The 16,800-nt window shown below is 44.1% G+C and overlaps 1 protein-coding gene across 31 annotated transcripts in view; it reads left to right on the forward strand.

The window, feature by feature from the left end:
• The window catches only part of CSGALNACT1 (chondroitin sulfate N-acetylgalactosaminyltransferase 1), a 327,875-nt gene that overhangs the window by 277,916 nt on the left and 33,159 nt on the right, over positions 1-16,800 (forward strand). For all 31 annotated transcript variants that reach the window (XM_072776718.1, XM_072776723.1, XM_072776719.1 and 28 more), the window contains one exon: positions 5,332-5,548. In XM_072776718.1, the coding sequence (XP_072632819.1) occupies positions 5,332-5,548 (217 nt within the window). The remainder of the gene's footprint in view (positions 1-5,331; positions 5,549-16,800) is intronic.

The raw sequence follows: 16,800 nt of genomic DNA on the forward strand, positions 1-16,800 counted from the left end.
CTTTCTCAGGTGTTTCTCTATTTCTCCTTGTACAGAGTAAGGAGGATACACTCTTATAGTGAAGTGACGTTTTCGAAGGCAATTTACATGGGTAGAGTGTTTTTGTATTGGGTGTCTCAGAGATTTAAATTGAAAACAAATAATGTTGGGCCTCTCCCTCTCCCTCCCTGTCAGGACGCCACTGTGCACTACTGTCAGCATTTCCGCCTGTTCTAGATTTTCTTTCCTCATATACTCTTTTTTTGTTGTTCAAAATATTTTTTATGAAGATTCCCTCTTAAGATTTACTACTTTGAATGTCTTGTAGACTATGAATTTAGATGATTAAAATTGTTGAGTGAGCGTAAAAGAAAAGTCCCAAGGGTGGATGTGAAAATTATCTGTGTGGCCAAATGGTGGTTTTTACAATGAACTTTATATTGTTAATTCTGACTTCTGTTTTTCATGCTTCTGCATCTTTGCCCTGCTTTGAGCTGCTAATGTTGCATATGAAAAGTGACTTCTAGGGAGTAACCTCTCAGAGTGGGGTATGTGCCAGGCAGTCACTGAAAAGTCTGGTGGGCACAGGCAGATAGATCACAACTGCCCTGAGACTCTGTTTGTTCACTTGTCAAATAACAGGGCTGGACTAGATGATCTCCAGAGTCCTGAGAAACTGAAAAAAATAGGTCAGCAAAGAAAAGTTTAAAATCTCTGAAGACCAGGGCACCTGGGTGGCTCAGTGGTTGAGCATTTGCCTTTGGCTCAGGTCATGATCCTGAGGTCCTGGGATTGAGTCCCTTCAGAGAGCCTGCTTCTCCCTCTGCCTGTGTCTTTGCCTCTCTCTCTGTGTCCATCATGAATAAATAAATAAATCTTAAATAAAAGCCTCTGAAGACCAGGGTGTCTGGAGGATTTAATGGCCACTTTGGGTCCCAGAGGAGGAGTTCAGCTTAAGAGACAAAAGGTAGACTGGTGGGGAAGTGTGTCTTAAGAAAATTCAAGGCCTCTTCAGGGGAGACCCACTATTATTGTAAAGTATACATAATGTAAAATTTGCCATTTTAACTATTTTTAAGTGTACAGTTCAATGGCGTTAAGGATATTTACACTGTTGTGTAACCATTACAGCCCACATTTCTAGAACTTTTTCATCATGTCAGACTGAAACTTGGGGCCCATTAAGTACTAACTCCCCATCCCCTTCCCCCCCAACCCCAGGTAACCACTTCTGGGATCACCAGTCTACTTGCTGTCTCTAGGAGTTTGACAGTATAGACACCTCATATAAATGCAACCATAGAGTATTTGTCCTTTTGTGTCTGGCTTATTTCACATAGCACAAGTCTTTGAGATTCATTCATGTTGTAGCGTGTGTCAGAATCTGCTTCCTTTTTAAGGCTGAGTAATAGTCCATTGTGTGTATCTACCATGTTTTATCTAGTCATTGGTTGATGGAGGTTTGGGTTGTTGCCATCTTTTGATATTGTAAACAATGGGGGTATGAACGTGTGTACAAGGATCTGTTCGAGTCTCTGTTTTTATTTCTTTTGGGTACATATCCAGAAATGGCATTGCTAGATCATGTGATTAACTCTATGTTTAACTTTTTGAAGAACTGCTAAGCTCTTTTCCATAGTGGCTGTACCATTTTACTTTCCCACCAGCATTGCAGGAGGGTTCCACTTTCTCAAAGGAGGAAGAGCAGTTGTATATGCACGACTAGAGCCCATCTTTCTCATGAGGCCTCTGGCAAGACCTATAATTAGGACAGTAGATTGAGGCCATAGTATGGAGGGTCTTAAAGGCCTGGCCATGGTCTTGATACTTTATTCTCTAGGCTATAAGAAGCCAGTGAGGGAAAAGCAGGGTTAGAACAGTACTGTAGGAAAGCTGAGGTCCATATGTGCAGGATGGATTGGGCCCTGGGAGTGGGACATGGGTTGGCAGAGGATTGTAGTTATCCTGCTGAGAGACCTGACCTAGGCTCCATGTGAGAAGGTGGGAAAGGCAGGGATGACAGTGGAGACCCTTCTGCGATCAGCAGGCAGCATTGGCCACACTTGTGTACACTCACTGAGTGAGGGTAAGTAAGAGTGTGAGGGTAAGGAGTGGTACCCCCTTAACCTCCAGCTTCTTGATTTCTGAGATCCTATGTTGATGATAAGATGCCGAGAAGGGCCTATGTCTGCTTAGTTCCTCACCTGCTGAAGGAGCAGACATCAGCAGCAGACCGTGGAGCTATGTCTTGGATGCCTGGAGGGGTCACCCCCTAGTGGGTCATCCTACGAACAGCCTGGTCCCCTAGAATAACAGAAGATGAGCACTAGGATGCTTGCTCAGGAAGTGGAAACACCAAACTCAAAGTAAACATAGTGTCTATGGGGAGAAAGAGAGGAAAAGAGGGTGCCAATTAGGGTATCTAGCCCCAAATCTCAACTAGCTCCAAAGTTTTTATTTTGATCTTTAATTTGCATAATGCATAAAATGATGTTATCCTATGCAAAACCAGTTTGCTTTGCATTTGACATGCTGGTGCATGCCAGCTCATTGGCTAGCTGATAGGCCATTTTTGCCTCAGAATGCTTCTGCCCTTCTCAACCTCCTAGTGTTTCCACCTCTGAAGATCTCCAGGAGGCACAGTGATCCATTGAGGTGTTGTCCTTTGTGTTACAAGCAGACTGAGAGTGTGCAGGTGTGGGAGGGTGTGCCTGGGGGTGTGGTGGGTGGAGGCTGGGTGTGGGCTTTAGTGGACACAGGCTGCAAGAGATTTTTCTATATGACTTATTTAAAATGGAATTAAGAGATCTAAATGAGATTTATAAGGCATAATTAATTTAATTAGGTAGAGTATGGGGAAATATGTTAAAAAGTTGATGTAATAACTTTTTCCAAGCATGGGACTTGGAAGACAGTGAGAAAGCAGCTGAACTGGTGGCGTGTGGGCTTAGCCCAGGTACCCTGGCCTTCCCAGTTTGCAGGGCTGTGCCTGAGGCCACCGATCCTGCTGCTGCCTGGCACACTGGGCTGAGGACACGGGCGCCGCCACTGCGGTTCTTCTGACGTGCTCATGAGAAGCCCTGTAATAAAAATTAGTATATTCTCTGGGTCTTTATAAGTAGATGCCAATCTCTTCAGATGGGTTCATGTATCTCTACCTGCACTTTCAAATCTGTGGATTCTGATTTTTAAAAGTTAGTGATTCTTATCCTGATGCCGAAAAAGAAAATGACTTAGTTAAAAAACCCTCTTCAGCCCACGTACATTTTTATCTGCACATTAAACTGTCAGCAGCCTTGCCCACATTTATAGAGAAGGTACACCGGCTGACACGGGAACAGGAGCTTGAGGCCCTGCTGCCAACCCCTGGTAGGCCCGTGTGAGCTGTGTGGACACTGTTCCCAGGAGCAGCTCCTTCCTCCCTCCCTGCCTCCTTTTACCCCTGGAAGCTGGTGGTTTCCCCAGCTGCTGCAGACAGCGTTGGAGGTAGGGAAGAGCCTGTTTCCTCAGTGAGTACTAATTGCCTGAGAGAATGAACAGACTTTGAAGGGAACCACTTCACATTTTCAAAGAAGTCCTTTGAGCTTCCTGAGAAACGAACCCCCTCCTTTCTGCCATGAATGGCCCTGCAGGGACTCTGAATTCTGTTCCAGCATGAGCCCTGCAAAACCTCTCTCACCTTCCCTGCCTCTGAGGGCCTGTGAGCAGTATGCCCTGTTACCCAAGGAGTTGAAGGGGGGTCTTCAGACAAGAGCTCCCACTGGTGACTGCGCTTGGGCCCTCGGGTCACTGTGCAGGCTGCCAGCGGATTGCGCATTTTGAATCCTGAGGCAGGCCCTCCAGATGGTGGTGAGAGATGAGGCTACCTTGAAACCCCGCAGTACCAGACTCTTCTCTGTGGCACCTGAAGGAGATCCAGACTTTGAACAGGATCAGAGAGGCCTAAGGATGAAAAGCTCTGACACAGCAGTGAGTGGAGCAGAGAACCTGGCAGCGTTTGTGAGGAAGACCTATAGTGCCCAGAAACGTAGAGGGAGTGAGGAAAAATGGAGGGGTGGCTTGCCAGAGGCCTGGAGAACTGTCACTACCCTTGTGCAGCCAGTTATTGCCCTGGTGATGCACTTTTGCAGCTCCTCCAAGACCAAGGAGGGGCGTTCCAGCTAAAGCTGGGAGTTAGGCGAAGAGGAGGGAAGAGACCTGCAATAGGAAACATGGGGAGTCAGAGGTCAAAGGTGAAGGAGCCTAGCTGGTGATTGGTTGGATTTGTATGGGAGTCTTTTCTGACTGTTGGGGAAAAAAACACCCACAATACCAGCGATGTCAGGAAGGCAGTGGAATCTAGGTGGTGGGGAATTGTTTGCCTCTTTGGAAAAAGTCTGTCACATCAGGCCCTTGGGAGGCTCATCCTGAGAGCTGACGGGTCACAACTTCAACTTGACAAATGAAACTGTGGCATTTCAGTACCAGTAACGTGGCATAGAACACAGTTTGGGGGGCCTTAAATAGGTATTCCAAGTAGTCTGGCTCTGGAGCACTGGCTGTGCTGCTTCTCAGAGGTAGGAAGGGTAATATGGAATTAAATAAGATGTGCACCTGCCACTGTGCTGGGTATTTTATGTATCATGAGCTTTAGTGCTTCCAGAAGCTTCCAAAGGGCCACTCCAAAGTGCTCTAAATAGATTGCTTTGGTCAGTTTATCTGAAATGGCTATAATTCCTAACAGATAACTTTAACATTCTTTTACAATTAAATAAAGATAATAATTACAGTATTTTTTTTAAATTTTTTAAAAATTTATTTATGATAGTCACACAGAGAGAGAGAGAGAGGCAGAGACACAGGCAGAGGGAGAAGCAGGCTCCATGCACTGGGAGCCCGACGTGGGATTCGATCCCGGGTCTCCAGGATCGCACCCTGGGCCAAAGGCAGGCGCCAAACTGCTGCACCACCCAGGGATCCCTAATTACAGTATTTAATTATATTGCAGGAAGTGTGGATAATAGCAGAAAAGAAAAAACTGTACAACCCAACTCCACATCACAGCCGATGTTACTTTCGCATGTTTCTCTACTGTCCATTTTCTGACTGCCTCTGTATGGTATAAATATAGTTTTGTATTCAACATCACAAACTTTAGTGTTTATCTGAAGTCTTCATAACTATGATTTTGAATTGATGGTATTTTGATTTCTTGGGGATTTTTAATGTGGGAGCATTTGGGGTTCTCAAATACTTATTACATGTAGAGATTTAATGTTTTAAAAGGCCTTTTGGGCTAGACCTCGGCTGTAAAAAAAAATACTCAGCAGCCAAGGTTAATTTTAAAAACTACCTTTGTGTTTCCGTCAACAGGGATCTACCGCACAGAGAAGGATAAAGGCACTCTGTATGAGCTTACGTTCAAAGGGGAGCAGAAGCATGAATTCAGGCGACTTGTCTTGTTTCGACCCTTTGGCCCTATCATGAAAGTAAAACAAGAAAAGCTCAACATGGGCAACACACTCATCAACGTTATCGTGCCACTGGCAAAGCGGGTAGACAAGTTCCGGCAGTTCATGCACAACTTCAGGTCGGTTGGTACATGTTTACCTTCCTCAGTGTGGCATGTGTTAAAATGCTGGTATCATTTCCTGTCATCGCGCTCGTTTCCCCAGCCAAGTACAAAGGCCCCTTTCTCTTCTTGTTCAACTGTTTCCTTCATGTGAAATTATCCTTTGCCTTTCCCTAAAGCAACTAGAAAACTGCCAGACAAGCAGATTTACCTTCCGAAGCAAAAATTCTGAAGGGTGGCTTCTCACCAGGATCTGCAGAAATGGCCTGATGCCTACTGTGTCCAGGGCTAGCTTGGGTTTAGGGTCGGGTTTGAGATACGGCACAGGCCACGCTGCCTCACCAGTGGAGGGAGGCCTCTCCCTGACTCTGGAAGGCCAGCGCCCCCATCACCCGTGGACTTGGCTGGAGGGTGTGTGCCCTCAGCTGCCCAAGTCTGCATGGGCTGTCCTGCTCCTGCAGCTGCTAGGATTGATTGAATCAGCATCCATTTTTTATTCAAACCTACATCTCAGAGATTAAATTTTGAATTATTCCAAGAAGTTTCCAAGTACACGCTTTTATAGCTGCCCAAAAAGAGGGGTTTCTTTTTTTATGATTTTTTAATTTATTCATTTGAGAAAGAGAGAGCACGAGAGTGGGGAGAGGGAGAACCAGACCGTCTGCTGAGCCTGGGAGCCCAACACGGAGCTCCATCCCAGGGCCCTGGGATCATGACCTCAACTGAAGGCAGACGCTTAACTGACTGAGCCACCCAGGCACCCTGTGAGGGTTTGTTTTCAGATGCAGTAATGTAGTTTTTACGTATGTATCTTGAAGCCCTTTATGTGCGGTATCAGCTTTTATAAGCTATCATGGCTAACATTCATATCACCGGTCACCGGTGTAGCTAGGTAAGCTAACTTACCTAGCTAGCTTATTATAAAGATAAAAGTTATATATGTCTAATTATAAATCTTGAAAGATAACTTATTTTTATGTTTTTTTATGTTTTTTAAAGATTTTATTTATTTGAGTGAGTGCACATGAATGAGGGGAGAGATAGTGGGAGAGGGAGAAGCAGACTCCTCGCTGACCTGTAAATCATGGCCCTGAAATCCTGACCTGAGCTGAAATCAAAAGTTGGATACTTAATGGACTGAGGCACCCAGGCGCCGTTCACATTTACTTTTAATCTTTTATCATTAAATTCACATTGTAAAAAGCCAGTAATGCTGTGTAAGGGTGTGGGTTGATACTTCTCAAAATTTTAGGTGCAGTCTTTTTAAGATTTTTACATTTGAAGGGGAACTCTTATCTAAATAAATTTTAGGGTATCCCTGGGTGGCGCAGCGGTTTGGCGCCTGCCTTTGGCCCAGGGCGTGATCCTGGAGACCCGGGATCGAATCCCACATCAGGCTCCCGGTGCATGGAGCCTACTTCTCCCTCTGCCTGTGTCTCTGCCTCTCTCTCTCTGTGTGTGTGACTATCATAAATAAATAAAAATTAAAAAAATAAAAAATAAAATCTTTAAAAAAAAAAAAATAAATAAATAAATTTTAGGGCCAGAATCCAATAGTCTCAGAAGAGACCTTTGGCAGTCACCTGGTCTGCTCCTCCCTTAGTTCAGGATCCCTCCAGAGCATCCTTGACGTTCAGTACTCTGTACAACACATGTGCGTGTGTGCCAGGTAACTGCCTCCTTCACTGGGCAGGCTGCTCTGTTGTTGAGCAACTCCAGATAGAAAACTTGCTATTCTTTGGATCTGTCGTCCACCTCCCTGTAATTCATACCCAGTGGGTCTAGTTCTAGCCTCTAAGGAAATGACTGAACAAATCCATTCCGTCTTGGACATCATAGCCTCTCAGACCTATAAAGACAGCCATCACAATGCCCATTGTCTTTCCTTCCCCAGGTTTAGGAGTTGGGCCTTATATTGTGACCTCATGCAGAGTAGGGCAGGCTGATCTTGTCATCTGTTCCCAGTTTGTAGATGCTCTGTTGGGCACCATCACTCCAGTGTCAACAGTGTTCTCTAGCTCCAGTAGTGAAGTGTGTCTGTGGAACTTTGGCTTCTTGCAGCCTTCCTTTGGTGTCTCTGTGTCCCCTGCCTTCTCTTTGGGATGGCAGGGTGCTGCTGGTTGATCAAGCATGATTTCCCAAGAAGGACTAAACCTGTGGTCGGCACTAGGCGTTAAGTCAAAGCATTGCTTCCAGCGGTGGGTAGGCCTATTTCTAGTTTGTAGTAAGTTTCTTTGGCTAGGAAGCTGCCTAGAGCTTGCCAGATTAAGGGCCAGGAGATTTGCATCAGCTGGTCATGAAGGCCAGTCACTGAGCCTGCTGAGCTTGGCAAGGTCGTGCTTACACTGAAGCAGTGTCTGCCTGGTCCTTTGTAGGGCTCTGTGGCCCCGGGGTAGCAGGATTCTCTAGGTTATATATGATTGGCTATTGCCTTAGTGTCATGAGGATTGCATGTATTTAACAATAGGACTAAAACTAGAGGGGAAATATTGTTGAGAAAGGTAAAATGGGGGTACCTGGGTGGCTCAGTGGTTGAGTGTCTGCCTTTGGCTCAGGTTGTGATCCTGGGGTCCTGGGATTGAGTCCTACATGGGGATCCCTGTGAGGAGCCTGTTCTCCCTCTGCCTATGTCTCTGATCTCTCTGTCTCATGAATAAATAAAATCTTAAAAAAAAAAAAAGAAAGAAAAGAAAAAGGTAAAATGACTAGCTTGCCAGTCTCCAAAATTCAGATGGTGAAATGAAATGTAATGTTAGTTAATGTTTTAAAAACCAGTAAAATGTCTGCTGTGGCACAGAGGCAGGAGAAGGTGGGTGGGAAGGTTTACTACTTAGGTAGGATATTTGGAAGGCCTATGTGTGCTCGACACTCGACCAGGCAAGAAGATGAGTTCTAGAGGTGGTGTCTGTATTCGTGTGGCCTTAAAGCTCCTGGAACAGAGCTGGGAGCTGCAGCAGAAGTAAAAGTAAGGGGCAATGGGTCACAAAGAAAGCTACTCAGGACAGAGGACACTAGAGCAGAAGCTGGTGGGGAGTCTGTATGTTAGGGGTTTCTGAGTGTGTTGGGTCTCTGCAAAAATGGAATAAGAAAGGGTATGCAAACTTGAGAGGATTTAATTCTGTGGCATTTCACATCAGCCAGCAGAGAACGGACTGTTCAGTGTATGGCAACTCATCAAACAGCAGAAAATATTAAATTCTTACTGCATACCAAAACTCAGAGTAAACGCTAGTCCATTAAATAATTAAATAGAATTAATACAAACCTAAAAGTATTGGAAAAAAATACAAGGGTCTATTATTAAATATTTGACCTTGTCTTTATGAAATCCCTTCTTTTACAAGATTAGCAGATATTGACTCTGGCTGGGACCTCAAATGGCATGATGAATGACTTTTGTTTTCTTCTTTTGAATTCTGTTTTGTAAATTTTTATGTAGTTGCCATATGTTTTATGTTTTGTTTAAAAATTCAACAGAAGATATTTTTGGCCACTATAATTTAAATGTGGATTTTTAATTTGTGAAAGAGATGTATAGCTTTATACAATATTTAAATAATACAGAACACAAGGAATGAATTATTTAAAAATCCACTCCTTGCCCTGCCTCCCCAAATTAGCCATTTTTAACATTAATTGAACTGTATCATAGGTACTTTTCTTTGAATATATGCAGATAGAAGAATAACTTGCTAGCTAGAAATTCTTTAATACAACATGAGTTATACTAGATACTGTTTTTAATTGAAGAACTACATTTTTACCTGACTCAATTTATAGAAGTGAATCTGAAGTATAATCTGAAGAAATTGCTGATCTTTAAGAAAACATTTCTCTACTGTGAGAGAGTATAAGTTCTGAAGAGATCCCTCTAAGATTACCTTTTTTGCGAGAGAAAGCACGCACAAAGTGCATGGGGAGGAGATGCAGAGGGAGGGAGACTCCTAAGCAGCTCTGTGCCCAGTGTGGAGCCCAGTGCATGGGGCTCAGTCTTACAACCCTGAGATCATGACCTGAGCCTAAACCAAGAGTTGGATGCTTCCCCAGATGAACCACCCAGGTGCCTCTGAGATCCCTCTAAAATTAAAAAAAAAAAAAAAAGATTTTGCATAACAGGAAATATTGGAATTATTGTGTATTTTTTGCTGCATATTCTCACTTTAGACTGGATTGAGAGAAAAGTCACCCCAAGAAGAGGAAGTCAGCATGGTCATTCTTTCTCCCTCTCCCGCCTACCATCCTCCAGGGTGTTGGCTGTCTACTACTTTTACCCTGTCAGGGTTGCAGCCTTTGTGTTCTGCTCTGTGGCTTCAGAGTCTGTATGTACATTGCATGGACCCATCAGCAGCCCTCTGACAACAGTGGCTGCAGCCCAGAGGTCTTGCATGGTTAGAATCCATGGAGAGAATTTTTTTTTAATAATAAATTTATTTTTTATTGGTGTTCAATTTGCCAACATACAGAATAACACCCAGTGCTCATCCCGTCAAGTGCCCCCCTTAGTGCCCGCCAACCAGTCACTCCCACCCCCCCCTCCCCTTCCACCACCCCTAGTTCATTTCCCAGAGTTAGGAGTCTTCCATGTTCTGTCTCCCTTTCTGATATTTCCTACCCATTTCTTCTCCTTTCCCCTCTATTCCCTGTCACTATTATTTATATTCCCCAAATGAATGAGAAATTTTTTTCAAGAAGGGTCGTGAGTGCTTGAGAGTGGAGAGTCTACTCACAGTCATTTTGATTTAAGGATAACTTGGTGGGCTTACCATTCTTGGGCACACTTTCTTTCCTGGGAGTTTGGAGACATTCTTCTGGCATCTGATGATGCCATAGAGAAATGTGAGGACAAGTTTACTTGGTCTCTCTTAAGAATGACTGGCTTTTGCCTGAGTGCCTGAAGAATTCCTCCGAGTGTTGAATCATAGTAGCTTCATCAGGATATGTCTCATCACCGTGTCTGTTATTCTCGCTCATATTTTTCCTATGTTTAATTGAGTTTTCTATTTTGCTTTGTGGATTCTTTCATGTCAGGAAAATTTTTTGGTGTTTTAATTATGCATTAGCTTCTATTTCTTAATGCCTACTCTTTTAGCTGCTCTCACATAAGGCTTTCCTTGAGATGAGCAATTTGATTTTCAGATGCATCTATTCTGTCCCATGCTGTGTTTAGTTTAGTACTTCTGTGTGTTTGGGCTGCATCTTATTTTCTCAGCACAGAGTGTGCCTTTTAATTTTTTTTTTTTGTCATTTCTTCTTGGATTATCTTTTTTATTGAATTCACATTTTTATTAAGGAATTGTGAAATGTATAAGATATTTTCTTCTGTTTGAATTGTATTTTCTTTCAGACTGGGTTTTTCATTTACTGTTGAATGCTATTGCTTTCTTACTTCTTTCTTCCTTTAGTTTTGATACTGTTCTTGAGACACGGTTGCTGTGAGGTAGCTCTTTATCTTCCTTCTGCCTGGCGCACAGAGGGCTACTCAGACTGTTCCCTCTGACCTTGTAGGGGATGGATTCTCCCTGGCTGCCTTCCTGTCTTGATGGAGAACTGTCTGTGTTCCACTCCTGGCTGTATTCTGAGGGCAGGGGATTTATTGTTCTATTCACTTTATTTATAGTCTCCAGGAACAGAGGGAGGAGAGCAGGAACTCAGTGGAGGCTTTGTGTGACCTTCATTGGAGGTTCCTAATTCCCGTGGCTTTTCTGCACCCTGGCATGGATATGCGCTGTGCTAGGCTCACTCTGTCTAGTGGTGGATGAGTCTTTGTCCTGAGGAGAGGATGATTTGGCTCTCACAACTGGCCCTCAGTGAAGGACTGAGGCCTGAAACATCAATCAGCCTCGTGAATTTACTTCTCTTACCTGTACCTGTTGTCTTCAGCAGCTCATTCCACCCCCACAAATCAAAAAGAGGAAAGAAGATAAGGTTTTGGCCTTCTGTTTAATGATTGGCTGTGTGTGTGTGTGTGTGTGTGTTGCAAAGGGTACATAGAAGATGCTTCAACTGAGTGTCAGCATCGCCCATCCCTTCTCCTCTTTCCACTCTTAAGAAGGATCTTGATAAAAAATAAAAATAAAAAAAGAAGGATCTTGATTATGATCATCTTTTTTCCTTTGCTTCTGCCCACCCCCTATTATTTGCAGGGGTTCGTTCATAAACTATAATGAGGATAGTCCTACTGTCCCTCTCTACTTCCCACATAAGGTGAAGAGACCACATACTCCACTGTGGTTCTTCCTTCACCAGGATCCTGAATTGGGATTTGGGCCCTGTCTCCCCCAGACCAGCCGTTCCCCTGGGCCATGTTCTCTCTGCCTGGGTGGCTTCTCCCAGTCTCCTGGAGGGAGTGACTGGAGGTGGGAGCCACATGAGGCAAAAATACAATCTTCTGTGTCTTCCACTGTCTTCTTGTCTTCCATGTGAAGATTATGTGCTGTTTGTTGGTCATTTATTAGTAGCAAGACTTGCCATTTGCCACTATTTTTGGTACAGGGTTTGCAATGATCAGTTTGAGATTAATGTATTTAAAACATTATCCTTCCAGTGCATGTCCTTTGAAATGTAGACACTCTTTGTCCTGATGGCATTTGAATGAGGGATTTTTTACAAGTTGCTTTATATAGCTGGCTTTAGTATTTCCTGTAAATTCAAAGTACCTTCCAGATGGGTTCTCTTGCAGCTCTGACACTGGTTATTACAGATAGATTTAGGGTTTTGTTTTATTTTTCACTTCAGCATCAGTTTGCTAACTATTCACCTACAAAGGAGCCAAATGGCTAGGAATTATAACAAATATGCCTTCTTAGACAATAGAAATAGATGTAGAACCTGGAATTCCCCAGAGAGAATGGCCCCCTAGGGAAGACTAGGTCAGAGAAATCAGCTTACTAAGGTGATGGCCAGGCATGGGTACAATCTGCAGGGAACCAAAGACCAAGTTTTTATATTCCAGAACTCTGTCAGGGCCAGGCCCTGGGGACGGAATTGATTCCTGGGTACATGGAGTATATGAACTAAGATATTTATTCTCATTATTATTTGAGTCATCTTAACTAATCCTAAAAATTATTTGTGTCGGGACGCCTGGGTGGCTTAGCGGTTGAGCGTCTGCCTTTGGCTCAGGGCGTGATCCCGGGGTCCTGGGATCAAGTCCCACGTCGGGCTCCCTGCATGGAGCCTGCTTCTCCCTCTGCCTGTGTCTCTGCCTCTCTCTCTATCTCTCTGTCTCTCATGAATAAATAAATAAAAATTTTTAAAAAAATTATTTGTGTCTATAGAAAAATACCAATTTAACAAAACCATTTTTATAAAGGTCACTAACAAAGACACTTACCAACAATGCAGAATGGAGGACAGGTAAACCTGGAAGCCAGAACTAAGGGGTAACCATTGCAGATTGTCAAAAATGCCAGCTCTGAACTTCCTGGCAGACAAAGGGACAAGGGGAAGACTCGGGCTGGTTTATTTCAGCCTTCAGTAAGGAAAAGAAGGCGAAAAGCTTTCTCCCAGCACTAGACCTGAAAGACCTTTATTGGAGAGGTAGAGGGCATTAAATAAGAGGTAATCCTAAGATTTACAAGAAATAACAAAGCTAAAGCTATCGTATTGTCCTCTCCAGGAGCAGGAAGGCAGCTGGCAGGAGCAGCCTGGAGCTCTGATCTGGCTACTGTGGGGGGTACTTTGTGGTGCCATCGTTGTTCATCGTTGTTCACAAGAGATGGCTTTTTAAAAACTCTGGCAGGCCGGATCTCTGTGCTGTGTGTGGTCCTGGCCCGTGGGGCACCCTCAGTCCCCAGGAGCTGTGTCATCTCCCTTGGGGCACCCTCAGTCCCCAGGAGCTGTGTCATCTCCTGTGAATGCCCCATGGACCTCTGGTGGGTCTGGAGGACCATCATTCAGATCCCTTTACCTGTAGCCAGAAATAGGAGTGCATCTGGGTGAGCTTGCTTAAAATCAAGCCTTGTTTTGATGCTCCCCCTTTGCCCAACAGCATATTAACTTAAATCTACCCCCTCCTCTCCTGCTCTACTTCTTTTTTTTTTTTTTTTAATCACCTAATTTGCCTTTGAAACTATTCTCACGTTTGCTTTTCTGGCTGTCTGGTTTCCCTTGGTTTCGGTGTTGTAGGTCTCAACTAGTCAGTTGTTTCCTGGTGTAGTTTGTGATAGCAGGAAGAAACCCATAATAACAAAGCTATAGATTGCCTCTGTGTCCTTATCTCTGAGCCTCTCCCAGAAAAAAAATATATATATTTTTATGCAAATGATGTTTCTATGATTTCTAGAGTCTTTCCCAGTTCAAGTTTGCTTGATTTTCATTTTGACTACTTCCAGCTGGTCTGTGAACCCTTTTTCATGTTGCTAGGATTCTCCTCAGACTTTGGTAGTTAATTTTGTTTTAATGTTCTTTCTTTCCTTCTTCTGACTTTTCTCTCATCCCTCCCAACGCATTTATGGTATTTTCAGACAGGATCAGGGACATCTTTTACTTAAATTTTCTTTAGTGATATTTTAATCCCTTTTCTGCCTAGAACTGTTGAGATGTTTCTGGAGATTTCTGAATTTTTTTAAAAACAATGACTATGGATTGCAGAAACTGAACTGAGCCCTGAGGATAGGGCTAAACTGGCATAACAGGAAGACCTTAGGTCATCATCACATAGAGCATTGTGGTTGAGATAGGGCCCTGGTTGTCTGTTTTTCAAAAGGAAAACTAATGTAGTTTCCACAGTATCTTTTTCCCTCCCACTCAGGCCCCTCTCCCTCTCCCACGGGCCCTTTCTCTATACCCATGTGGCACCCAGGAAAGTTTTATGGTTCATATATCTAAGAAACACTAATTTCCATCATTCACCTTATTCAGAGAAAAGTTTCTATTTGGGGACCTTGTAGAAGGTGTTTCTTCTTTTGTTTGAGCCACAGATTATGTGAAAACATCTACCCAAGAGTAGGAAATGGTCAATTGGAAATGAATCCGTTTGCTCTTCTGAAATGGGCAACCAGGAAAGTGAGTCATGATTGCTTGGTTGAGAGTCAAAAATCAGTCTCATTGCTTAACACCGATTGGGCTAGTCAAGCAATGGAATCCAGGAATTCTGCTCAGGGCTAGGGGAGGGGGAAAGGAACCACCAAACCAAAAAAAGAATATTATTTTTTAAAACCAAATGTCAGGAGGCCCCAGTCGCTCTCCCTTCCCTTTTCAGTTGGTACCTGTTCCTCCTGTCTAGTGTCTTTTGGCTATAAGCAGTTTCCTTCTGTTGTCATTGTAGACTGTAGGTAACATTTGGAAGCCAATGGGTCATTCCGTATATATTATCTCGTTTGCACAGGACATAATTAAAAGTAAATAATAGACTTCTCATCCCTGATATATTTGAGTAGAAAGTTGACTTGGGAAAGAATGGTGATATAATTTCCTGGCATCTGTGCTTCTTTAGCCAAGAAAACCCTTTCTCTGCTTCTCTCACCTGCGTGGAGCCTACTCACCTGTTAGGGCTCAGCTTGGATACTCCCTCTTCCTTGAGACCCCTCTCCCTCCTCTCAAATCTTCCCAGTCTCTGGGCTTGATACACCTCTGGATCTTTGCTGCAGATAATCTATCTGTCCTTACTTTCTTTAGCTGTCCATTCCTTCCAGTACACTGGTCCCTGAGGCAGGTAGGGTGACCAGTTGTACCAGTTTGCTTGGGACTGAAAAGTTTCCTGGGATACCAGTGCTAAAACTTGGAGAATCCCAAGCCGACCTAAGTGGTTGGTCCCCCTCACAGGCACCATAAATAATTATATTTTAAAGTCTTTTTTTTAAGATTTTATTTATTTATTCATGAAAGACACACACAGAGAGAGAGAGAGAGAGAGAGAGAGAGAGAGAGAGAGGCAGAGATACAGGCAGAGGGAGAAGTAGGCTCCATGCTGGGAGCCTGATGTGGGACTTGATCCTGGGTCTCCAGGATCACACCCTGGGCCAAAGGCAGACGCCAAACCGCTGAGCCACCGAGGGATCCTCAAAATCTTATTCCAATAAGAGTACTGCATTGTACCACAAAGTTGCTCAGTAAATATATTTGAATCTGTGTTTCCATAGGCCGCTTAGCCCGAGGTATAAAAACAGCTACTGCTAATTATATAAAAATACAATTTTCCAGGGCACCTGGGTGGCTCAGTGGTTGAGTGTCTGCCTTCCGTTCAGGTCATGGTCCCAGGGTTCTGGGATCAAGTCCTGCATCGGGCTCCCTGCACGGAGCCTGCTTCTCCCTCTGCCTATGTCTCTGCCTCTCTCTGTGTCTCTCATGAACAAATAAAAAAAATCTTAAAACACAATTTTCTTTCTCTGTCTCTGTCACCTTCTGTGGCAAGACGTCCAGCCTTTTGTGCCCTCCTGGTCTTTCTAGGAATCCTCAGGAATGTTTCACATATGCTCAAATACAAGTTCAGCTTCCACTGACTAACCCAGGCATCAGCTGCCTGATGCCCACACACTGCTTCTGACAACAGCCAAAGTCATTGGCACTTGCTAATACCACAGAGGCTGCCAGTGCCGCCTGCATGGTGCCAACACCACCACATTAACTCCCTAGAGGTCCTGGCTGGAGCTCCTAATACCCCCTCATAATCATGTTTTCTGTAAAGAGAGCCTTTCTGTGTTTTCTGCAGCCCCATTTCTCTCTAGAACTTCCCCGTGAGTCTATAGGAGCCAACTATAGAGCAGGACAAATCCTGGGGATGTGTGTTTTCAGAGTCTTGCACCCCTCTGACAACTCTGGTGTTTTACTGAACCTGATTCTTCCGTAAGATAGTAGTTCTGGCCAGGGTGGGTATTTTGTACCCTCTGCCCTGGCACATTTGGTAAGGTCTGAAGACCTTTTTGCTTGTCACAACTGAGTGGGGCCTTGGGAGTGTTACTGACATCCAGCAGGTAGAGGCCAGAGATACTGCAAGACATCCTGCAATGCGCAGGACAGCTCCTCCCACAGTAGGGAATTCTCTGGTCCAAAATGTCAGTGGTATGAGGTTGAGAAACCCTACTTTAGGATGTGTTTTCTCCCTGGGAATCCAGCGCTTCCTCCAAATAGGCCTTGGGTTCCCCCAGCCCCAAGTCTACCAGATGGCTCAGTCCCATCTGACTGGTCCCATCAAGAATGCAAATTAAACAGTCCTTCCTCATGGCCAGTTTACATTTGGAGTGTTGTTGAGGCTTCTTCCATCCTCCTCCAGGTCACACAAACCCATCCAGCTCTAGAGTCCTAGACTGGCAAGACCCAATGCTGTGAGA

The sequence above is a fragment of the Canis lupus genome, chromosome 15, assembly GCF_048164855.1.
Source record: "Canis lupus baileyi chromosome 15, mCanLup2.hap1, whole genome shotgun sequence".
In the NCBI taxonomy this organism is placed as follows: domain Eukaryota; kingdom Metazoa; phylum Chordata; class Mammalia; order Carnivora; family Canidae; genus Canis; species Canis lupus.